The sequence below is a fragment of the Caretta caretta genome, chromosome 8 (genome assembly GCF_965140235.1).
Source record: "Caretta caretta isolate rCarCar2 chromosome 8, rCarCar1.hap1, whole genome shotgun sequence".
Taxonomy (NCBI): Eukaryota; Metazoa; Chordata; order Testudines; family Cheloniidae; genus Caretta; species Caretta caretta.
In genome coordinates this window covers 1,017,432-1,041,926 of record NC_134213.1, presented here as the reverse complement: position 1 = coordinate 1,041,926, position 24,495 = coordinate 1,017,432, and the positions used below count along the sequence as shown (strand labels likewise).

Below are 24,495 nucleotides of genomic sequence, written 5' to 3'. Positions count from 1 at the left end.
GAGGACAACGGGGTTCTTCAACAGCTTTTGAAGCGGGCCGCCCAAAGCCTGGGGATTCAGGCAGAGGAGGTAGAAGAAGACTTAGACCCGGTCATAGACATCCTGGCTCCCTCCGGCCCATCCAGGGTTGCATTGCCATTTATCAAGTCAATAACTGAAACGTCTAAGAACTTGTGGTGAACCCCTGCTTCTCTGGCACCTACAGCCAAATAATCTGAGCGCCGCTACTTTGTTCCCTCTAAAGGGTATGAACACCTTTATACCCACCCTCCTCCAGACTCTTTGGTGGTCAACGTGGCCAATCAGAGAGAACATCAGGGGTTTCAAGGCTCCACCCCTAAAAACAGGGATGCCAAGAAACTGGACCTGTTTGGCCAGAAGTTCTACTCCACAGCAGGTCTACAGCTTCGTATAGCCAACCAACAGGCCATAGTAAGCCGCTACGGACATAACACCTGCTCATCCATGCCAAATTTACAGAGCTTCTGCACCAGGAAGCTCGGGGGGAGTTCTCTGCACTCGTGGAGGAGGAGAAGTTGGTCTCCTGAACGTCTTTACAAGTGGCCCTGGATGCGGCAGATGCGGCCTTTCGCACTTTGGCCACAGGGGTGGTTATGAGGAGAGGCTCCTGTCTACATGTCTCTGGTCTTCCCCATAAGGTCCAACAGACCATTCAAGACCTTCCCTTCGAAGGTGTAGCTCTCTTCTCCGAGAAGATGGATAAGAGACTTCACAGCTTGAAGGACTCGAGGGCTACCCTTCATTCGCTGGGGCTTCACACGCCTGCTACCCAGTGCAGACAGTTTAGGCCTCAATCTGCTCCTCGTCCTCATCAGCCCCAGAACCGCCAGGACGCTCCGCACTCGGAGGAGGCAACGTCCTCCCTCTGGGCAAAACTCAGGCCAGTCTAGGGCCCCACAGGGCTCTAGACCACCCTTTTGAGGGTACGGTCGAGGACGGCTTGCCAGTTCGACCTTTGGATCCTTCCCGTCTTACTTTCTCGTCCCGTCTATCCCCTTTCTACCGTGCCTGGTCTCAAATTACTTCGGACCACTGGGTGCTCCGCTCGGTAAAGAGGGGATATTCCATCCAATTCTGTACCCTCCCACCCCCTTCAACCCCCTTCCCCATCCCTCTTCAGGGACCCTCTCACAAGCAACTTCTGTGTCAAGAGGTGCAGTCCCTCCTCTCAGTATAGGCAGTGGAGGAGGTTCCTCAGGAGCTATGGGGCAAGGGTTTCTACTCCTGGTACTTCCTAATACCGAAGGTTAAGGGGGGCCTCAGACCCATACTGGACCTGTGACAACTCAACAAGTACGTAAAGAAACTCAAGTTTCGCATGGTCTCTCTAACCTCCGTTATCTCTCACTGGATCCAGGAGACCGGTATGCCGCCCTCCACTTGAAGGATGCATATTTTCATATCGCAATAGTCCCACATCACAGACGTTACCTCAGATTCGTGGGGAACACAGGCCACTACCAGTTTGCCATCCTCCCGTTCGGACTGTTGACTGCCCTGCGAGTATTCACAAAATGCATGGCAGTCGTTGCGGCGTTCCTACGCAAGTGGCAGATACAGATTTTCCCATACCTCGACGACTGGCTGATCAAGGGTTGCTCGAGGGCCCAGGTGGAGGCTCAGGTCAAGTTTATAAGGAGGACCTTCCTCCACTTAGGTCTCCTCCTGAATGAGGAGAAATCCACTCTGTCCCCGATGCAGAGGATAGAGTTCATAGGCGCGGTCCTGGACTCTACTCAAGCCAGGGCGTACCTCCAGGAGGCCAGGTTTCACTCACTTCAGGACATCGTACAAGGCCTCCGACGGTTCCCCACGACGTCGGCAAGAAACTGTCTAAAGCTGCTGGGACACATGGCCTCCTGCACGTACGTGATGCAGCATGCCAGGCTCAGACTGCGCCCACTCCAGTCTTGGCTGGCGTCAGTGTACCAACCAGCCTGAGATGCGTTGGACAGGGTCGTAACCCTGCCCCGCCTGGTACTGGACTCCCTCCTATGGTGGCTCAACCCTCGGTTTGCACGGGGTACCTTTTGCCAGCCCTCGCTCATCTTGGTGTCAGACGCCTCAGATCTGGGTTGGGGGGCTCACCTAGCGGACCTCAAGACCCAAGGCCTCTGGTCTCCGGTGGACCTCGCTCTTCACACCAATGTCGAAAAGCTGAGGGCAGTGTGTCTGGCATACTACGCTTTGAAAACACACATAACGGGCAGGTGTGTTTCAATCCTCATGGACAACATGTCGGCGATGTTTTATATCAACAAATGGGGACGTACGCTGCTCTCCCCCATGCTAGGAAGCCCTTGCACTGTGGGACTTCTGCATAGAGCACTCGATACACCTGCAGGCCTCATACCTCCCAGGGGTGCGAAACACACTGGTGGACAGCCTCAGCCGGACCTTCAACAGCCACGAGTGATCCCTTCAGCCAGACGTGGTGAGCTCAATCTTCCGGTTCTGAGGCTCTCCCCAGATAGACCTGTTCGCCACTCCGGGCAACAGGAAATGTCAGACATTCTGTTCTCTCGGGAGCCACGGCTCGGGGTCCATCGGGGACGCCTTCCTCCTCTCGTGGGAGGGCTGCCAGCTGTATGCTTTCCCACCCATCCCGCTAGTCCACAGGGCGCTCCTCAAGATCCACAGGGACTGGGCCCGAGTCATACTAACAGCGATGGTGTGGCCACCTCAGCACTGGTTCACCTCTCTCCTGGAAATGTCCATAGCGGCCCCACTCGCCTTACCGCTGGTCCCCGACCTGATCGCACAGGACCAGGGCCGACTCCGGCACCTGAATCTGGAGTCGCTCCACCTTACGGCCTGGATGCTCCATGGCTAAGTGCCACAGAGCTCTCTTGTTCAGACCAGGTCAGATGAGTCCTCCTGGGTAGTAGAAAGCCCTCCACCAGGGCTACTTACCTGGCCAAGTGGAAAAGGTTCTCCATCTGGGCAGAGCAACATAGTCAGCCGCTGCTCCTCGCCCCCATGCCATTTATACTGGACTACCCTCTTCACCTAAAGCATCAAGACTTGTCCCGGTCATCAATAAGGGTCCACTTGGCCGCTATCTCCGCCTTCCATCTGGGGTCAGACAGTCTCTCGGTCTTTGCAAACTCTATGGTCAGTCGTTTTCTCAAGGGTTTGGACAGGCTCTTCCCACTCACGTGTCAGCCTGTCCCTGCCTGGGACCTCAATTTAGTCCTCTCCAGGCTTTCAGGCCTGCCATTTGAACCTCTGGCCACCTGCTCCCTGCTATCTCTCTCATTCAAGGTTGCGTTCCTCATCGCAATTACCTTGGCTTGACAGGTTTCGGAGCTCAGGGCCCTCACGTCTGAGCCCCCTTACACAGTTTTTCATAAGGATAAGGTTCAGCTGAGGCCTCATCCGGCTTTTCTCCCGAAGGTTGTCTCCCATTTTCACATGACCCAGGACATCTTCCTCCCAGTGTTTTATCCCAAGCTACGCTCCTCCGATAGGGAGCACAGGCTGCACTCACTGGACGTGCGTAGGGCCTTAGCCCTCTACACAGAGAGAACTAAGTTGTTCCAGAAGTCCGTCCAACTCTTCGGAGCCGTGGCAGACAGAATGAAGGGCCTTCCGGTATCATCTCAACACCTATCGTCAAGGATAACGTCCTGCATTAGGGAGTGCTATACCCTGGCAAAGGCGCCCGCTCTACAGATAACCGCTCGCTCTACCAGGGCCCAGGCCTCCTCTGCGGCGTTCCTGGCACAAGTCCCTGTTCAGGAAATCTGCAGGGCAGCCATGTGGTCCTCGATACATACATTTACGTCGCACTGTGCAATTACACAACAGTCCAGGGACGATGCGGCTTTTGGGCGAGCCGTGCTCTTTTCTGTGGATAACTCCCCACCTCCTGAGCTCTAGCTTATGAATCACCTGCTTGGAATGGACATGAACAATCATTCGAAGAAGAAAAAATGGTGACTCACTTTCTCGTAACTGTTTTTCTTCGAGATGTGTTGTTCACGTCCATTCCAATACCCACCCTCCTTCCCCTCTGTCGGAATAGTCGGCAAGAAGGAACTGAGGGGGTGGGGGGGGTCGGCGGGGCTCGATATTGGGCACCATGAAGGCGCCACCCCAGAGGGCGCCCAGGACTTGTGGACGCTGCTAGGGGGAAAATCTTCCGGGTGGCGCGCACACACCTGCTTGGAATGGACATGAACAATCACTCGAAGAACAACAGTGACGAGAAAGTGAGCAACCATTTTTTCTTGTGTTATGAGAAGGAATAAATGACACTTCCTTATTTACTTTCTCCACCACAGTCATGATTTTATAGACCTCTATCATATTCCTCTTTAGTCGTCTCTTTTCCAAGCTGAAAAGTCCCAGTCTTATTAACCTCTCCTGGTACGGAAGCTGTTCCATCTCCTTCTGTTTATGTTTTAAAGGCTGGAAACTTTTTTTTTTTTTAAGTCAGAGCTCAGGCCATATCTACCCTGCAGAGGCTACAGCACTGCAGCTGTGCCTAGGTAGCGTAGATGCTTCCTACACCGTTGGAAGGGGTTTTTCCATGGATGTAGTTAATCCACCTCTCCCCCTTCCACTGATGTAGGAAGTGTCTACACTACAGAGAATTCTTACGTCAATCTAGCCACGTTGACAGTGGGGGCTAGGACGACCTAACTACATGCAACATTTTTCACGGCCATGAGAAACGTAGCTAGATCTAATTTTTAGGTGTAGACCAGGCCTTGGAATTAGTTGAATAATTCTTTAGCAAGGAGTATATTTCACAGCTAGAGAGTATTGCAGGGTCTTGCTTAGAGTGATCCCCTGCTTTCACAACTGCCTTGGCTAGTCAAATAGCCCATGTTCCGTGCAGTCACTCCCCACACAGCATGTGCACGGCATTCACCTCCTGCTTCTCCCCTCCTCACATGCCCGCTCTCAGAGGCAGGACAAAATCTGGCCTAGAGGGTTATTTACACTAAAGTTTGACTTTTCAAATTTAGTTGGTCTTTTAGTTAATCCCTTGTTAGAGGTCAGGTTTCTTGTACTGGGGAGCAATGTGTGTCAATAAATCCTTTTGTTACTCACCAACTTCCCAGGGGTTTGTCAAGCTGTCCAGAAACAATCACCTTTTGGCAAAGTCCAAGTATGGAAAATTTTAGCTGAAAAAGGAAAGGAGAGACACTCATTGTGTCGGTAAATATCCAAATAATGAAATACGTCAGTCTGAGTTCTGTTAAATTCTGAACAGCCTCATTCATCAGAGAGAGCAATGCATTCTGGTACCCTCAATCTTATTCCCACTGTGTTAGTTATGCCATTGCTAAGTACAATGCAGTACCCGTTTTTACCAATCCGTTCAGTGCAAAGGTTCTAGACCGTTTCCAGATACGGTAGCAGCAGCAGCCCATCTTACTACAGGTCACATGGGTTTCACAAAACATTTAGAAACAGCTGTGTCAGATGCCAGGTACATCTCAGGTTTCAGTGGCAATGTTTTGCTAATTATATGTCCTCTGCAAAGCAGTTATTTCCCAGAATGGGATGCTTTTCCACTGCCCTATTTGGGGTTGAAAGCACCATTCACGTCATGTTCACTTCAGCATAACTCATGGCATGTTTCATGAGGGGTTTTAAAAGCTCTTCAAGTATTAAAATGTGCTCTATTGTTCAGTCAGTGCACTCCATAATAGGAAGCTAACATCCATGAATCACCGTCCATGGCTTTGATACTTTTCAGGGTAAGATAAAGCAAATCTACTTTTAATTCTTTAATGTGTAAAAAACGTTTACATCTCTCTCTCTTTAATCTCACTGTCTGGAGTTTGTCATTCAGTCACCAACTTATAAGCTTTTGATTCTCGTTTACAAAAAAAAAAAGAGAGAAGATTGGGTCCTGGGGAGGAAGGTTAGTCTGGCGTGAAAGCCGGGAGTTTGGGTGGCTTGGCCCCACTGTGTATAGATGGAATTGTTACTCTGCTTTGGGTTTCATTCCAGTGTTTCCTCTGTGTGACTGTGCAGAGTGTCCCCAGCTGCCTTGTTTTGGAGACAACACTGTGTGCTAGGTGGAAGCTCTCCTGTAGCGGGATATTTCAGCATGGCTGGTGCCACTTGCCTAGAGGGGGCAGAGACCAGTGTTAATTTGTATGATCTTACTTTCAGAACCCCCCTCACCTCACAGAGGAGAAGTCCAAGAAGTTCAAAAGACGGCAGCAAGTGAAGCGCAGATCACAGGCAGAGGTCATGAAAGAGCGAGAGGACGAGTGCTTCAGCTGTGGAGACGGGGGACAGCTAGTGTCGTGTAAGAAGACGGGCTGCCCAAAAGTGTACCACGCAGACTGCCTCAACCTGACCAAACGGCCAGCAGGTCAGTAATTCCTTTGGGCTCCGCTCTTGGGAAGGGAGCGGTATAGACCTGCACTGCTAGGCCTGGCTAGAGGAAAGCAAATTCTCTGCTCACCGGGAATAACAGACAATTGGAGCTTCTAAAAATTATAGATAGTAATTTTCCAACACAAGAGGTATTGCACCCACCATGAGGCAATTTTGTATTAGACCTCCGTGTAATGAATAACGTTGAGTTGATCACTAGACTGGAAGTTGGTGGTTACCTAGGGACCATTAATCATGACCTATTTACATTCAATGTGAGCGAACAGAGAACAGTCCCAACCAGTAATATATACACTGGGTGCTTCAAAAGGGCTAATTTCCTAAAGCAGAGAAAAATTATGAGCAAAATTGGGAGCAGGAGAACCAGAAACACAGTGAGGCAGAAAAATGTGAATGAAAAATGGGAGTTATTAGATGGCCCAAAAGCCACAACTCCACAATCAAGAAAGAGGAGAAATTTGGTTAAAAGCTCATCCTGGTTTAGTGGCAAATTAGAAATAAAACATCAATATATAACAAATATAAAAAAGGGGAAAATAGAATAATAATATATAAATTGGAAGTTATGAAGTTTAGAAAATTGATAAGGGAAGCTAAAGATAGCAGGGAAAAATCCATTGCTGGCAGGGCTAAATTCAGTGAGGAGATTTTTTTAAATATATCAGGAACAAAATAAATCCTAGCTGTGGTCGTGGCCCATTACTTGATGCAGATGATAAAATTGTTCATATTGATGCAGAAGAGGAAGAAGTATTTAATAAATCTATTCCGTGTTTGGAAAGAAGCAGGATGATGTATCACATGTGGATGATGAAGTATTTTCCAATCCATTAGTGACTGAGGAGAGTCTGCTAGGGATAAACAACTACTAGGGATAAACATTTTTAATTCAGCCGGCCTGTATAACGTGCACTCAAGAGTCTTAAAAGTGTTGGCTGAGGAGATCTGATCTGCTGATGTTAATTTTTAATAAATCTTGGAATACTGGGGAAATTGCAGAAAACTGGAAGAGTACTAGTGTTGTGCCCATATTCAAAAAGGGAAAACGGGATGATGCAGCTATTTATTGGCTAGCAAAATAAAGCAAAAGCTGATATAGGTTTTAATTGATAAAGAATTAAAGGACAGGAATATAATTAATGCAAGACAACATAGTTTTATGAAAATAGGTCTTATCAAACAAACGTAATTTCATTCTTTGATGAGATTACAAATTTGATTGATAAAGTTAACTGTGTAGATTTAAAATACTTACACTTTTGTGAGGTGTTTGACTTAATAACTGTAGGCGAGTCCACTCACCCCCGCCGCCCCCTCAGGACCAGATACGACATTGCAGCTCTCCTGCAGGGCTAGAGCTCCCTGCCAGTGGTCACCAGCACTGGAATAGTACCTCAGCCCTCCTACTGGGTTACGATCATAAGTGCACCCTTCTGGTGTCACACTGGTCCAAACTAAGGAATCCCAAAAATGTCTGAATGCAAAAAACAATTCTTCTGAACCTCTTTATCTCTGTTCTTCAACCTGTACTGCACAGCTAGCTCAGCTCCTTTACCCATGTTGCGGTTTTCCCTCGGCCATTTCCTACCTCACCTCTTTACTTCGCCTCAGGGGCTCTCAGTCTCTTCCCTGTTTTGATCGGGTCTGTCCCAGGCCTCCTAGCCTGGGGAGCTTGTCTCCCTGCTTTGAGCTTCCTTTCCTGCTCTGACTGGCCTTCTGACTCAGGGCCCCACAGAGACCACTTTGCTACCTGCAGTCTCTTCCCTCCAGCTCTTTCCCCAGCTGCTCCCTGTCAGCTTCTTGTATACAGGAAACCCGCTGGGCCCTCACAAGTGAGGTTTGTCCTGTTATCAGGTTGGCTTAGCCTCAGGCTCTCCATCCCAAGGGCAAGCCACCGTTTAACAGGACCACAGGATGTTCTGGTTTTGAAAATGGGCACTTTACAATAGCAATAAAGCACAGATTAAATGGCTTAAGAACTGGCTAACTGACAGAGTTCAAAGTAACCATAAATGGAGACTCGTCACTGAATGCAGGTGTTTTAGTGGGCTGTAGGGGTTGGTACGAGGCCCAACGCTATTCAACATTTTTATGCGTGGTCTGGAAGTAAATATAAAATCACTTCTGATAAAATTTGCAGGTGAAACACAGACTGGCAGAGTGGTAAATAGTGATGAGGGCAGGGAGTCAGACAGAAGGATCTGGATTGCTTGGTAAGCAGGCCCATTCAATCAAAATGGGTTTTTATACAGCCAAATGAACATTATACATTTAGGGACAAGGAATGCAGGCCATCGCTACCGATTGGGGCACCTGTGATTTGGAAAAGGATTTAGGCACTCATAGTGAACAAGCAACTCAGCATGAGCTCCCAGGGCAATGCTGTGAAAAACCAACGAATGCAATCCTGGTATGTGTAAACGGCAGTAGTGCGTAGGAGTCGGCAGCTGATTTACCTCTGTATATGGCCTCGCTGAGAAGATACTGGAATACCGTGTCTATGTTCTTAAAAGGATGTTAGAAAATTGAAAAGGGTCAGAAAAGAGCCTCAAATATGAGTTGAGAGCTGGAGAAGATACCTTAACTCTCTCATCGTAAAGAGCTCAATTGTTTAGACTATTAAAAAGAAGATTGAGAGATGACTTGACTATGGAGTAGAAATACCTTCACAGGTAAAATATTGGGTACTACATGGCCCTGTAATCTAATGGAAAAACTGCATCACAAGAACTAATGGTGGGTGGCTGAAACCAGCCCAATTCAGATTAGAAATTAGGTCCCATTTTTTGACTGTGAGGATGATTAACCAGTGGGACAAACTCCCAGGGGAAGTGGTGGATATTCCATCTCTTGATGTCTCCAGAGCCAGGCTGGTGCCTTTCTGGAAGATGCTTTAGCCAAACACAAGTGACTGGATTCCATACAGGGGTAACAGTGTAAAATGTAATGGTGTGGGATATATAGGAGGTCAGACCAGATGATCTAATGGTCCCTTCTGAGCTTAAATTCTATGAATCTGTAAGCTGGAGGCTTTCGGTAGCCAGTGACAGCCAGTGCAGTGTGTGCCCAGCTGGGGAGTGCTATGGGTTGAATCCGCAGAGAGGCCTGCAATTGACTCTGCTGCACATTGGGGGTGATTTGTTTTTCTCCAGGATGGTTCTGATACTAGCAGTGAGTGAAATCCCAAACTGAACTCCTTAAGACATAGTTTGGCTTCTGTAAAGAACTATTGTCCTATGCCCAGAGGGGGAGACAAGAGAAACTCAGGGCTTGTCTACATTACCCGCTGGATCGGCAGCAGGCAGTGATTGATCCAGCAGGGGTCCATTTATTGCGTCTAGCATAGACGTGATAAATTGACCCCTGAGCGCTCTTCCGTCGACTCCAGTACTCCACCAGAACGAGGAGAGCAAGTGGAGTCAGCGAAGGAGCGTCAGCTGTCAACTTACCACAGTGAAGACACCGCGGTAAGTAGATCAAAGTACGTCAATTTCAGCTACTCTATTCACGTAGCTGAAGTTGCGTCTCTTAGATCGACCCTGCACGGTAGTGTAGACCAGCCCTCAGTTCCTTGTCTCCAGTGTCTTCCAGTATCTTCTCTCACATCAGTGTGAAGGGAGGAAATTGGCCTCAAATTCACTCAGCCCTAGTTGAAATTGGAAACATCTGGAACCCTTTCAGTATGGGGTTAGCTTGAAGGCAGAAGTTTCCTTGCATTAGCCCTGAGCTATGCGGTGTCTAGGTTTCCCTCTGTGCTTGGTGTAATGAATCCAAGGCAACTGGTGCAGGAGCAGAGAAGGGGAATTTCTGACATTGTTTTAGTGAGAGCCGTTACAAGTAGGTTTCCCCCGCCCTCGGCTGTAGCTTTCCAACCCGATAGCTCTGTTACGTTACCTCCTAAGGTGCTTTTTCTCCTGTTTGTGCTGCAGGGAAGTGGGAGTGCCCTTGGCATCAGTGTGATGTGTGTGGCAAAGAAGCAGCTTCCTTCTGTGAGATGTGTCCCAGCTCCTTCTGCAAGCAGCATCGGGAGGGCATGCTCTTTATCTCCAAACTGGATGGACGCTTATCATGCACAGAGCATGATCCCTGTGGACCCAACCCTCTAGAGCCCGGGGAAATTCGTGAGTATGTCTCTCCCACAGTCCCGCCAGCTAACCGTCAAAACGCTCAGCCCTCTGACCATCAGCCTGCAGTCCTGGGCCTCAGGCGTCCGCCTTCTGACAGGCTGCCTCTGGCTGTGGCCCTGAGGCTGCAGCCGTCGGACAAGCCCTGCTCCGCCGTGGCCCTGAGGCTGCAGCCGTCGGACAAGCCCTGCTCCGCCGTGGCCCTGAGGCTGCAGCCGTCGGACAAGCCCTGCTCCGCCGTGGCCCTGAGGCTGCAGCCGTCGGACAAGCCCTGCTCCGCCGTGGCCCTGAGGCTGCAGCCGTCGGACAAGCCCTGCTCCGCCGTGGCCCTGAGGCTGCAGCCGTCGGACAAGCCCTGCTCCGCCGTGGCCCTCAGGCTGCAGCCGTCGGACAAGCCCTGCTCCGCCGTGGCCCTCAGGCTGCAGCCGTCGGACAAGCCCTGCTCTGCCGTGGCCCTGAGGCTGCAGCCGTCGGACAAGCCCTGCTCTGCCGTGGCCCTGAGGCTGCAGCCGTCGGACAAGCCCTGCTCCGCTGTGGCCCTGAGGCTACAGTCAGATAAACAACCCACCATTGTATCCCTGAGGCTTCAGCAGTCGGACAAGCCTCTTGCCACCACTGCAGGCCAGCAGCCTCCGCCCTCAGATGAGTCTCCTTCCGCTGCTGGGGCTCTGCTGTCTCCTCCTGCAGATGAGTCTCCAACCAAGGGCCTGCATCCTCTGCCATCGGACGAGTCTCCCACCGCTACCCAGGCTCAGTGGCCCCAGCTAATGGACGAGTCTCCCGCCCTTGCTAGGGTCCCACGGCCGCAGCCATTGGGCGAGTCTCCCATCAAGGGCCCGCAGCCCCTGCTGTCAGATGAGGCTCCCGCCACGGGGGCCCTGCAGCGTCAGGCGTTTGACAGGCCTCCAAGGCTTTTGCTGTCTGAGAAAGCACTGCGGCCCGGGGATCAGAATGCTGAGCCAAAAGAGAGAGGAGCCGCAGTGGGGGAGCCGCAGCCACAGCAGAAAGAGCGAACTTGTTTACCTGAGGAGCAGACTTCTCGGGCTGCAGGGACGGCCGTGACCCACGTGGGGCAGGCACCTTGGCCCATGGAGAAATTACAGACACCTGAGCCGCCAACGCAGGCTGACCGGGAAGTGGCATCAGCACCCACAGAGCAGAGCCCTTGGACTGCCGAGAGGTTACGTACATTTGAACAGACCCCCCGGCCTGCCAGGGAAGCACCAGTGCCCCCAGAGCAGGCTTCATGGCTTGCCAGGAACATTCAGACATTTGAGCAGATCTCTTGGCTCTCTGGAAAAGCACAGACACCCCTGGGGCAGGCCCCTTTGCCTGAGCAAAACGTAGTGCTCGTCCGCACCCAGGATTCTCCCAGTCAGGAATTGGCTGAATCGAAACCGAAGTGAAGTCAGTGAATGAGGCAGGCAGGTTGCAGTCGGTTTGTTTGGGGAGAGGGATTTTCTTTGTTTTGTTTGTTGTTCACGTCCCTGATCCCAGCCTCGAGCCCAGGTGCTCTCATGACATAAGCAAGGACGTTTACCTAAACCGGAGTGTGGCCCAGCCACGGAGAGTGAGCATCAGCGACCTTTTTTCCTCTTCCTTTTACAAACGGTAAAGTTGAAATAAAGAGTCCACTCCGGATAAAATCTCTAATTCCATTGAAATGGTCATGTTACTGATCTAGCGTGTCTGCGTGCGAGGTCTGCATCCAAAAGGGGTTTCCAAAACACAGCTAAATGGCCCTGAGGAAGCAATTTCCTTTCTCTTAACTGTTCTTAGTGAAAGCAGAACAACTAGTCTGAACTGGGATCTCAGATGTTTCAAATGATTAAATGGTGCACAGAGTAATTGGACAAGTGTCTTTGCTAGACTCTGAAGAGGGGAAGGGATTTAGCACTTGCGCTGCCCAATTCTCCTTCCCCACAGGGTTTTCCTTTGCAAGTGTTTGCCTGAGTGTGCACATTGATATGTGTCACCAGTGCAAGGCTCACCCAAAACACAGGTGCTGTTATAAAATGGTGGAGTCCCTTGGAGTTAGTGAAGGAGCCTGCTCCTGCCAGACTGTACAGTTCATTCCAGCGTGGGCAAGAGAACTGCTTCTGCGCAGGCCCTGTGATTGGGGATGGGGGGAGAGGGTCTCTGAAGATACCATCTGCCAGGATTCTCCTCTTGGGTCTTAGCTCTGTAACGTGAGAGAGGCGGAATTTCCACGGCACATACGATGCTCTGAGCCCTGGAGGCAGCTGTTGTAGCAGGGTAGCGCTTGAGTAAGGCCCCGACTGGATGCTGAGCGCTGCCTTTGCCAGGGTAGAGATGCTGCCCTTCTGAATGCTCCAGGCAGTTCCTTCTTCTCCTTGGTTGTTACCATGAACTAGCAAACTAAATAGTCTCTTCCTCCCCCATCTCAACCACATGCTTAGGAGTCCTGTTTGCAGAGTGTCTTGGTAGCCCTAGCAGAGTGAATTCTGTGGAATTCACTCCATAGTGCAGAGTCAAGAAGCTATTTCAGAAGGCATGCTGTATCCAGAATGGAAAACCATGTCAACACCCTTCCCCTTGGTTAGCCTCTGTATTTCCAACCAAAAAACCCCACAGGAGACTTGAATTACCTGGACTATGTTGAAGTGTCTGTGTGTCAGAAAACCAGCCCCTCAAGGTAATAGTTCTCACACTGGAACACAATGGCTCTAGCACCTGGCTCCCCCCCCCCCCCCCCCCATCACACTCAAGGTAACTCTGTGCCTGGTGACTTGCCGGGCTGGTATTCCGAGTAGACCTGATGGAAGCAGTTACGTGACCTGACTGCTGAGGCAGAAATACACACTGCTATGGCACTGATACGGTGTGCGGTGGAATAACAGGCAGGGACGTAGGAAATGGCTACTTGTGACTTAGTGACGCTTGTGATCTGCGAAGGAGTGGCCGGGCAGTCTGCGTCCGTGCTGCCCACGGTCAGTGCAGTGCGCTGTGCCAGCCGTAAGCACTGTTTCATCAGCACGGTCTCCCAAGACATTACCTGCGCGACATGCCTGAGCTCCACTGACCTGGGCCCATTGTTTCAGAGAGAGCACAGTAGGTCTCTCCCCAGAGGGGGAGCCCTAGTTCCATACTAGCCCCTTTCCTCTAACTTGGGAACAGGTCAGGGCTGGCGTTCAGCTCGTATGTTCCCACTGCTCCAAGAGAGAGCAATAATTAGCTTTGTGGGTTTCTGTGACAGGCAGAGAGGTCTCTGTAACAAGGCAAATCATGATCCATTCTCCTTTCCAAAGTCAGCTCCCCAAGAGTGTCCCCTCTGGGCAGTGCTGTCGTGTGTCTCCTCTCTAGTCTGAATCACTTCAGGCCCCTCAGTGTAGCTCGTGACTTGGAAAAGCTTTATGGCTTATGGAATCTTAGTGTTTAGTGTTGTTTTTCCGTGAAGACCTGCGGGTCAGTCCCTGATCTCTGCTGAGCTGGGGGAGATGCAAGCAGCTATTGTTTTGCATGACTCCTGCACAAAGGGAATCAGGATGTCTCCTCAGAGCCATTGAGAGAGGATAAACTAAGGGCATTTTATTAACTTTTTAAATAAAAACAAAATTACAAAAAAAACGGTAATGAGGTTCAGTATGTTAAGTATTTATCATGTGTGAGAAGGAAAATAAATCTCTAATTTACATTGATAGCCCTTCCCATGAGCTGGACTTTGCCATGTAGATTGTGTGAGTAGGGTGTCCTCTGTGCCAGCCGCCCAGCCAGTGGAGCTGTAACAAGAAAAGACATCTGCACTGCTTTGTCCAACTCTGTTTTTGCAATGTCATGTGTTAACTAGTTATTTGTTTCATGAAAAATAAACTGTGAATATTTTTGGTGCAGGCTATTTTAAATCTTTACAATGGAAAAGTTCTCAGTGAATTCTCATGAGCGCAGGTTTGAAGAATCTTCCTTATAAGTCATGTGTTGAAATATAGGGCGAGGTTCACAGCAGCAGCAGAATCCCTTCACTCTCAGCAGTTATTGAGGAGCTCCTGTTTGAACAGTGAAAGTAGATTGAGCCATTGCATGATATTTTAAGCCCCCGGCCTTCCGCCACTCATTTGACTACACCACTGTTTCTCTTCTCTTCTCTTCTCCCTCCAGAGCTTTTCTGTACAGATCCAGTTTTCCAGCCCACCCACCTTCCAGCTGACACGGGTCACAGAGCTGACTTTAGAGTAGGTGTGCACCTGCTTGGTTAAATATGGATCCGCACTGGGAAATATCACGTAAAGGCAGTGCTTGTGTCAGCTTAGAAGTTAAGACAAATGCCTCTCTAGGCGGAAGAGGGTTAGTGACTAGGAGAAGTGAGGAAAGCAGGAAGCAGTTGTTCTGTATCAGCTGGAAGGGGTTGTGCAGTTAGTGGGGTTTTCCTCTCTGCCCGGGGCTGAACACCCCACTCCCCGGGAGTGGAATGTGCCCCGGCCCCTCGCTAGCAAGCTGTAGAACACTGACGAATCGTGGCTGGCTGGCCACTTCTGTGTTATCCCAGGCTGGAGGAGGAAGCTTTTGATACCGATGGGAACATCTCTGTAAGTTAATATGATGGAGAAGAAATTAACAGCTTTATGTCTGAACCCTGTTGGCAACCTCAGCATACAGGCCACGGTCTGAAACAGAATACTCTCTTGCCTCTAGATGTGATCCCTGAGACATGCTCTGCTGGAACCAAGGCTGCCTTTTTTCAGGGAGGACTAAAGTGACTTCAGCCTCAGGGTCAGACTGGCACTCTTTGTATGCCAGGTAAATCCACACTAAAGGAAACAAAACTGAATTCCACTGTTTGAGATGGTGGCAGCCAGCAGAGCCAGCCAGCTGCATCTGCTGACTTGGATGGCCGGAGGAGACACTTGTACTGGGGCGGTTTAAATGCCATTTATTTCCTTTGCTACCTTTTAGAATTTTCATCAATAATTCAAGTCACTGGATTCTTTATATAGAAAATAGCATTGCAAACATGTTAGTGCTCATGTAGGATAGTAGCAAGAGAGAGAAACGGTCAGTTTTAAAGTAAATTAAATGAAGTGTGCCGGCAGTTCATTCTGGCCTTTGCCACAGACACTGAGCTCTACTGAGATCAAACAATTTAATGGAGAGAGAGAGAGACTCTGGGTGCATCTACACTAGAGACATCAGAAAGAACAAGGAGGACTTGTGGCACCTTAGAGACTAACAAATTTATTTGAGCATAAGCTTTTGTGGGCTAAAACCCACTTCATCAGATGCATGCAGTGGAAAATACAGTAGGGATATATTCCTACTGTATTTTCCACTGCATGCGTCCCATATTCCTACTCTATTTTCCACTGCATGCATCCAATGAAGTGAGCTGTAGCCCACAAAAGCTTATGCTCAAATAAATTTGTGAGTCTCTAAGGTGCCACAAGGACTCCTCGGCCTTTTTGCAGATACAGACTAACCCGGCTGCCATTCTGAAACTAGAGACATCAGTACCAGATAGAGGGGCTGCCCCACAGGCAAGGTGGAGTCAAGTTTTGCACTTAAAGCAGAAATTCACCCTCGTTGTTGAAGACAAACACATTCTCCCTGCATAGCAAAGAGGTGTCAGACATTCTCTCCTCCTCCCCTCCCCCCTGCCCCCCAATAGTCTCCGCTCCTCAGGTGTTACTGCAAAAGGTGGCTCCTGAGTAGTGCAAGGGGTGGTTTTGAGAAGAAGAGTTTTGGGTTAAGAGCCATGTTTTCTCTCTGCTTGTAACTGAAAGTTTCCCATTTGGCAGAGGCTGAAGAAGGTTTCATAGAAACTTTCCAATAAAAGCCCTCTTGCGAAATGGCTGCAGGCTCCCATTGTTCTCCAAGGGACTGAGGCCATTCGCTGCCTTTAGCAAAGATGGTCACCACCTCTACTCATCAGCTCCTCCCAGCGCTGCTGTCTGTCCCCTGCCTGCATAGAGCCATTGTCTCCCCTGAGGACTTCACTCCCATTGGGAACAATGGGAAGCAGTGGTCAGCGTTGCAAAGCCTGTGACCTCAGTACCATTCAGAGCAGTGGGAGCAGTGAGAGGGAGGTCAGTAGGCATGCATGCCTGTTTGGAAGGGAAGCCTTCGGTGAGCTTTTCTGTAGGACAAGATGCTATGCACCAGCCTCTGCTGCTGGAGAAAACACTCAGTACTACTTTGAGGTCTGGCCATGGGGGGGGCACGTGTTCCAAGTACTCAGGACCAGAAATTCTTCAATAGCCATGTCCCTTGGTCCGTGTCTGTGCTCTGCGTCTCCTCTGCTATGAACTGAGGGCATATAAGTGACAGTGCGGATCAGCTGCCTCTCCAGTTCCTTGCTACCGCTCACATCCTGGGACTAAGCCCTGTTGTGTTTGTTAGTCTCTTCGCCTCTGTTCAGTGTTAGCTGTAAACATTAAACATGTTTCTAATGGTGTATTGGTTATGTGGCTCTTTTCACTAGTTAGCTAGGGCTTTTCAAGTAGCTGTTAGTTAGTGGTGATCAGGAGGTTCCCCCCACCTTATTCTCCCTATGTCCAAGGCATTTATGCCCAAGGCCCCAGGTTTCAAGCACTGTGTTGCATGCCCTCAGGTCTTCCTGTTCACCACCGCTCACAAGACCTGTCTCTACTGCCTCCAGGAATCTCACATCCCGTTGAACTGTGAGACCTGCTACTCCTTCCTCTCCCCCTTGTGCTAGGCCATCCCAGCAGCTCGGACTCTGCAGGGACCTGAGAGCTCTCCAGCAGGCCTGCGGACTCGAAGAGGATGCATGAAGAGGGTAGGGAAAGACACTCGTCAGAAGACTGACAAGTCCTCTAATAATTTGTCAAAGAAGAGGATGGCTCCCCATCCCTTGGGGCTGAGTGAGAATCCATGCCCCAGACCAGGTGCACCCAGAGTTCCCAGGGAGCAAGAGCCGGCACCAGCAGTACCAGGAGAGTCCAGCGCTCTGAAACCGACTCCAAAGCGCTCTCTATAAATGAGGCCCTCTTGGAGCCTGCTAAAAACCTTTGGCACAAACCAGCCCCCTTCCCGGCTGTCCCAGAAAAAGGAAAGCTTGTAGCAGGTCATCTCTGCAGGCATCCCTGGATGCCGTGAACATGGCTTCCTGTTCTGTGGCTACGTCGGCCATGAGATGGGCATCGTGGCTGCAGGCGTCGGATCTCCCCAAGGAGGTTCTAGCTGCTCTAGAAGATCTATCCTTGGGGGCAACAACTTACTGAGTGAAAGGACGGATGAGTCACTCAAAGACACTTGTGCCACCTCAATTCCTCAGGAATATGCACCCTGGCTTCTCTCAGAAAATATTCTAAACTACCCCACGCTAGAGACTGCCCAGCCCCACAGCTGTGGTACCACTGGGGGTCCTGTCCTATGGGCCACTGAGAACCTGCCAGAGGGTACAGGGCAACAGACGCACCGCTGTCCCCTCTCCAGTCTCAGACATCTCTCAGCAAGTCTGATCCTCAAGGAGACAACTGAGAGCTTCACACACAGTGCTTGTCTGTCCAGTCTCCCCACCCCTTTTGGTGGACATCTAATCTGTTTTCTTCTGATGTGACAACATTTAACTTCTAACAGATGGGTCTTTGGCATCATCTCAGCCAGCTACACAATCCGATCCCTGTCCTTCTGCAAAATCCCCATCCTCATCTCTAGAACAACAGAACTGGTACCTGCTGAATGCCGGGGAAACAGCTTTTACTCCAGATACTTCCTGATCCCCAAAAGGAAGAGGGGCGGGGACCCACCCTGGTCTCCGGCAGCTGCCGTTCAGCAGTCAGGATGATTACTGTGGATGCTCTAGTCCCCTCCCTGGACAAAGGCAGCTGGTTTGCAGCTGTCGATTTAAAGGATGCCTTTTCACATATGTGCAGTCAGGAAATCCCTGCATTTCATGATGGGGTCAGAGCACTTCCAGTACCAGGTCCACGCCCCTGGGGCCTTTTGGCAGCACCGGTGGCTTTTACAAAAGTCCTGTTAGTAGTGCAGCACACCTACACTATCACCGCTACCATGTACGTCCCTGTCTAGGTGACTGGCTCCTCCAGGGATGATCATATCAGGCAGTACATACAGCATTCGCTGCCCTGCTTGACCTGTGCCCCTCCTTGGGGCTTCAGGGAAACCCAGGAAAGTCCATTTAACACCCACGGCTGCAGAATTTATTGGAGCAGTTCTTGACTTGCTTGCATCCAGAGCTTACTCACCACAGGACAGATTCCTAACAATGAGAGACCTCAGTATCCAACTTTTCTCAGTCATCAGACAGCAGTCTGGTCCTCCTAGGCCATGTGGTGACACGCACCTACACCCATCCCCAGGCTTCCCCCCGCAGTCTCCAGGCTTGGCTGAGGAAAGTCAACATCCCAAACAAGGACTCCTTGGACAAGAGTCACCCTTCCTTCCAGCATTCGGGTATCTCTCACCTGTTAGGAAAAGGGAGTCGGTATTTGCGGGGATTCCCTTTGCTCCCACCCCACTCCCAAGGACACTTGTGACAGACGCAGCCTGACTAGACGGGGGAGCCCACCTGCATGACTACATAGATTAGCGTTCCTAGACTTTGCAAGAGTTCACATGCCACATCAACCTGCTCAAGCTTTGTGCCGTCCACAAAGCATGCACACAAGTTCTCCCCTTTTTCTGAGCCACCTGTCCAGGTCAGATCATTCTGCGGGGAGGCTGTCCAGCTGGGAGCTGGTGCATCCAGCAGCAGCTCACCCTCTCTGCAATGCACCTACTGGGGAGAATGAAAACTCCCTAGCAGACAGCCTCGGCAGGCGTTCTCACGCAGCCCATGAATGGGAGCTCTGTTTGTCCATCATCCAACAAACCTTGTGCCAGTGGGGATCCCCGTTTTGTGATGACTTTGCAACCCAGGACAACAGTAAGTACCTGACTTATTGCTTTTGCCATACATTTGCCTGCAGCCATTTCTGGACCTGCTGTCACAGAATGGGGACAGGACCAATCATCCCAACCCATATCTCTTCATCTGACAGCCTGTTTTTCGGATGGACCACAGATTTAGAGAGACCCTACTTGGCGATCCCTGCTACTCAGTAGCAGGAAACCTTCTGTAAGGAAGTGTTACACTGCTGAGTGCAAGCAGCTCTCCATGTGGTGTCAGAGGCACAATTTGCCTCAGGAGGGTCTGGCGTTCCTCTTATCCTGGACTGTCTCCTCTTCTGGAAGTCAGCCGGCCTATCCATCATTTCATTAAGGGATTATTGAGCGCTGTCGATGCCTTTCATCCTCAGTAGAGGACTGGTCAGTTCTCACCCATCCCACAAGAGTCAAGTTCTTAAAAGGCATTGTTAGAATGTTCCTACAGTATCAAGACCCCCTCTGTCTTGGGACCTGAACTTGGTCCATTCCCAACTCATGAAACCACCGTTTGAACCCTGAGCCTCCACCTCAGTCCTACTCTTTGAAGGTAACTGTCCTTAAAGCTGTTGGCCAGGAGAATGTGTGAGTTTGGGCCCAGTGGCAGACCTGCCTGATCCTGTCATTCACAGGGACAGTGTCCTTGAGATTGTATCCCAAGTTCCATCTGACTTCCACTGTAACCAGCCGTTCACCTGCCTGTGTATTACCCAGATTTTCACAGGAATAGTGAGGGCGGGAGGTTGCTCTCTGGATGCTGAATAGCTTGGTTGTTCTGTCTGGATAGGACAAGGTCCTGCAGGAGATCTCCACGGCTGTGCGTCCATAGCTGCGCGGATGAAAGGAGAAGCAGTATCTTCTCCAGGACACTCGGAATGGATTTCCAGCTGCATCCTTCTCTGCTCTGAGAGGGCGGGAGCCCCTCTCCAGACTCTCAGGGCTCATTCTACCAGAGCACAAGCTGCTGCAGTGGCACCCTGCCACAGGACCCCTCTGAAGTGTGTTGAGCGATGGCACTCCATTCACGTGTTCGCTGGGCACCAGCCACTGAATCAGGCCTCGGCTGAGCGCGCTCCCTTCAACTCAGCCATTCTGTGAGCTGTGTACAGAACTCATCCTGCCCACCGCCTGCTGGGCACTCACCCACAGTGAGTAGCCATTGGGACCAGCACTTGATGAGGAAAAAGGGAAGTTTATTTTCCTTAACTGGGTTCGTTCTTATGTGTGGTCTCTGCAGACCCACCCTCCTCCTCCGGCTTCGGATCCTCACGGGATTCATGGCAGAGTAGGAACTGGAGATGCCGTCGGTCCATGCCACCCCTTAACCCCTTGGTTCACAGCACAAGGAGACGCAGGGCACGTGGGTGCCCCAACAGACATCACTCTTGAAGAATTTCCAGTCCTGGGCATGCACAGCACGTGCAGACATGGTGAATACCCGCTGGGACATCTCGTAGCTCTCCTGTTACTATAAGTAACCTTCCTTTATGAAGAATAACTGCAAAATGATGATGCTTAATACTAATCAGGTTTTTTCAAAAACTACCTGTTGCACCAAATCTCTCCAGCTGGGAGATCAGGGAGAAACGGTGGGGGTGGGGTATGCACAGGGGAATGTGGAGGGAACGGGTAGGGGCATATGCACTTGATGCATTGTGCTGCTCTGACGATTGAAAACAACTGCAAACGCAGCGTAATTATCCACCTCTGCACTGCTTCTGAATGCCTAAAGCAGCCAGCGCACTGGTGAATCTGGACACAAAAATTACCATTTTATAAGATGGTTAAGGCTGATGCTACATATCTTCTTCTGATCATTAAAAATATCCCTTGGTAGCTGTTTCTTTGTGAGTTTTGTTTACTGATCACATATGAAAACTTTAGTAATTAAAAAGAAAACAAATTCCCAGAGAAAAATGTATGATGGAGTTAAGGTAGAGAATACATATTAGTGAATTAGAGTAAAAAAATACAGGGATGTTGTGATTAATTTTAAACAAGCATCATTAAACCCAGGGAATTTGGAGTTCATGTTAAACATAAAAGAAATACAGCATGTTAAGATGAGACTAGGCAGGATTGAGTTGTGGAAACAACCTTAACTCATTCCTGTAAAGGCGGAAATGAAAAATGGGCAAAAGTCAGTTCAGTTTAATCTGAAAACGCACAGGCTCTGATGAGCATCAGTCATAACTGAATGGTTCTTGGCTGACATCACTACAGGGCGGAGGCAGGGTTGTTTGGGAGCCTGAACTGTGCGTTTCAACAACTTAACGTGTTTGGATTTCTGTTAAATTTAGCCTTAACTCTCAATTGACATCTCTCGAATGTATGTTACCCTACATTACCGATACGCGTGCTCAGCCGTACACCATCTGAACCTAGCTGATATCTGGGAAGGTTACGGCAGAACTTGCAGTGATAACTAGTGCAGACATCTGTTCTGAACAGCTTCTCAGGACGTGGTGTCAAAGTTGCCTGAGGCTTGTCTACAATAGGACATACGCTTACTAGTACTGCACCATTGGAAGCATATGTAGTGATCCAGTTACTAACTTTTCTAATGTAGACAGGCCTCCCTGCTCATTGGGTTCTTGTACCCGTGGAAAAGGGACAAATCTAGGTAAGGAGGGAGATTGTCAATAGGTTTTCCTTCACTTTCCCGTTGGCGTCAGCGGGAGCTTTGCATGTAGCCTGCTAGCAGGGCTCTTGGCGACCGGGCACTAAATGAAAGCAGATTCCTTCCTTTAGAGACGTCCTGATGTGATGTTCTTCTTGAAGTCAGCCAGCCCCCTCTGCCATCTTGGCAGCAGAGTGATATGCTGCACCATGGGCTAGAGGAGTGGCTGTGGTGGCAGGCCTGGCAGAACTCAATCTACCTCTTGGGGAAATCTCTACAAATTAATAGTGCTGTGTCCTGTTGCTAGGGAAAGTTGTAATCTTAAATTTGCCCTTGGCTAAGTACTTGGGCTCTCATGGTGCTATTGTACAGAGTTTGGTTGTTCAGAACAGTAGGGCTGAATTCACGTCCCCCAGCCCTACGCCAGGAGTTCCTTTGCAAGCTGAATCCTTTCCTTCTCTGGTAGCTGGGCTGGGCCTTCGGTTAGAGTCACTGAAACAGACAGGACAGGGCTCACAGGAACACCCTGATTGTTTTGATGTTACCCAGATTTGAGATGCCTTCAAACCAGACCAAGCTGCCAGCGAGTCTCTGGGTTTTTTAAAAAAGGACCTGTGCGTGCGCTGGGACATGTATGTTCTTCTGGGTTGCCATAGGGACTGAGCTGGCTTCAGGTTTATGATGTTTCAGAACCGTTGACATAGAGGAAATGGATTTTGGACCTTTATGCTGGGAACCTGTAAAGCAAACTGAACAGTCAGCATGCTCTGTTGGTGTCTGCAGGGAGGATAAAGGATTGGAACGAAATCAGTTAAGCTGCTTGCAGACCTATATGATACAGGAGTTTGAGAACCAATCAGTCATACACAGGAGAACGGAATTAAAGCGTTAGCAAGATCACTGCCTTGAGATGGGCAGGAAGTTCTGTATTTTCTAACAAGCAGTTTGTTGTGTTAGCAAGTGAGAGATGCTCCAAGCTTTGGTCAGAGCAGCTTGACAGCAGAGGCCTGGCCTTGCTTACACTTGGCACTCTGCCCCCTACCCCCAGGTCTGCCTTTGTTAGGCCAGCGGGAGCCTGGTGTAAAGTGCACACGGCTTTGAAAAGCTCCTACCATTGTCCCCTTGGCTAGCCCCCAGTTGGCTAGCAGAACTGGGGGTGGAAAGTTGTGCTCAGCCTCAGGGTTGGCCCTTTCCTGTTGCACTGGTTTTCCCTAACACTGCACTAGGCTTGTATAAGTCCAGTAGTTCCTTCCGCGCCCCCCAGCCTGCAGTGCGATCCTCAGGACTGAACAGGGGAATTCTCTTCCCCACAGTTCAGCATCTGGAGAAAGACGTGCCCCTGCAGGGCCCTTGTCTGCTGTGACCAAGGGAGGGGTTCCCCCTCCTTACCCTGAGGAATAAATGATGAAACATGAGGGATCGATCAGGTTTGTATGAAGCTGCTTAAAAGCACGGGGGAGAAAAATTTGTAAAAAGCAAAGCGCCCCTTCCCCCGTGTGGGGCATGGCCAGCGCTCTGTGCTTCAGCTGAAGCTCCAGCTGGGAGTGTGATATTCCGGCCCCTGGGCCAGGAACTAAGAGGATAGGACTAACACCGCACGGTCACGCAGCAGAGAAGAGGGCTGTAGAGGCAAATTGCTTCAGTGTGATTACGCTAACAAGCTGAATGAAGAATACGCATGATAGCGTTCCTACCCCAAGTCTGTCATATCAGACCGCACGCACGCACGCTGCCCTGGGGCTGGTGAGATGGACACCGGGCAGGGCCCATGCCGTAGCAAAACCTCCACTGAAGTAACTGGGAATAGTGCCTGAGTAACAACTGCAGGAAGGGGTTGCCAAGTGTCACTGTGCCCTGCCATGACTGTCCGGTGCTTTATTTGTATGTGTGTGCAGGGAGCAGTGGATGGTGGATGAACACAGCACATGGGAGTTTGTGAAAGATTGTCTAATGTAATGGTGTTACACAGAACTCACCTGCCACACGTCCTGTACAAAGAACATGAGATTGAGTGAGAGAGGCTTATATATTTACAGTATATATCTATTATTTTTAGAAGAGGGAGAAGGGGAGAGTCTTGGACCATTGATTAATTTCACTTTGCTCCCCTTAGACTGTTGGCTGTGTATGTGAAACTTATGATAATGAAAAGAGGGTTGGCCTTCTCCAGGTGCTCCCAGATTATGTACTGTAATTCTTTGTATATAGAAGAAAACAATTACTGTAAAGTAAAGTTTAACTTTACTCTTGAATTTGTTGTGTGTGTTTTGTCTCACTGAGGTCGGGCAGCTGCTGCTTAACAAGCAGCATGAGAGTCTACATGTGGTCTCTGTGCAGTGACGGCTTGCGAGGCGCACAGCCAGTGAGTGACGTACATCTCCCCGTGTGGATGAGTTCCACCCAGAGAGGTCTGCTCAGCTACCAGTCTCTCCTGGGATGCTGTGAAGAAATTGGTAGCCCCCACAAGTTAGAGCCCTGCTCTTCGAGATGGTTAATGCCCCC

The 24,495-nt window shown here is 50.0% G+C and overlaps 1 protein-coding gene across 7 annotated transcripts in view; it reads left to right on the top strand.

Annotated features, from left to right (window-relative positions):
• Window positions 1-24,245, top strand: part of NSD1 (nuclear receptor binding SET domain protein 1) — a 140,626-nt gene extending 116,381 nt beyond the window's left edge. For 6 of the 7 annotated variants that reach the window (XM_075131209.1, XM_048860880.2, XM_048860878.2 and 3 more), the window contains 2 exons: window positions 6,157-6,361; window positions 10,317-24,245. In XM_075131209.1, the coding sequence (XP_074987310.1) occupies window positions 6,157-6,361; window positions 10,317-11,917 (1,806 nt within the window). In that variant the 3' untranslated portion in view covers window positions 11,918-24,245. Of the gene's footprint in view, window positions 1-6,156; window positions 6,362-8,527; window positions 8,612-10,316 lie in introns of those variants that run through there. The other variant, XM_075131211.1, reaches the window with a different exon arrangement.
• Window positions 24,246-24,495: the final 250 nt, after the last annotated feature.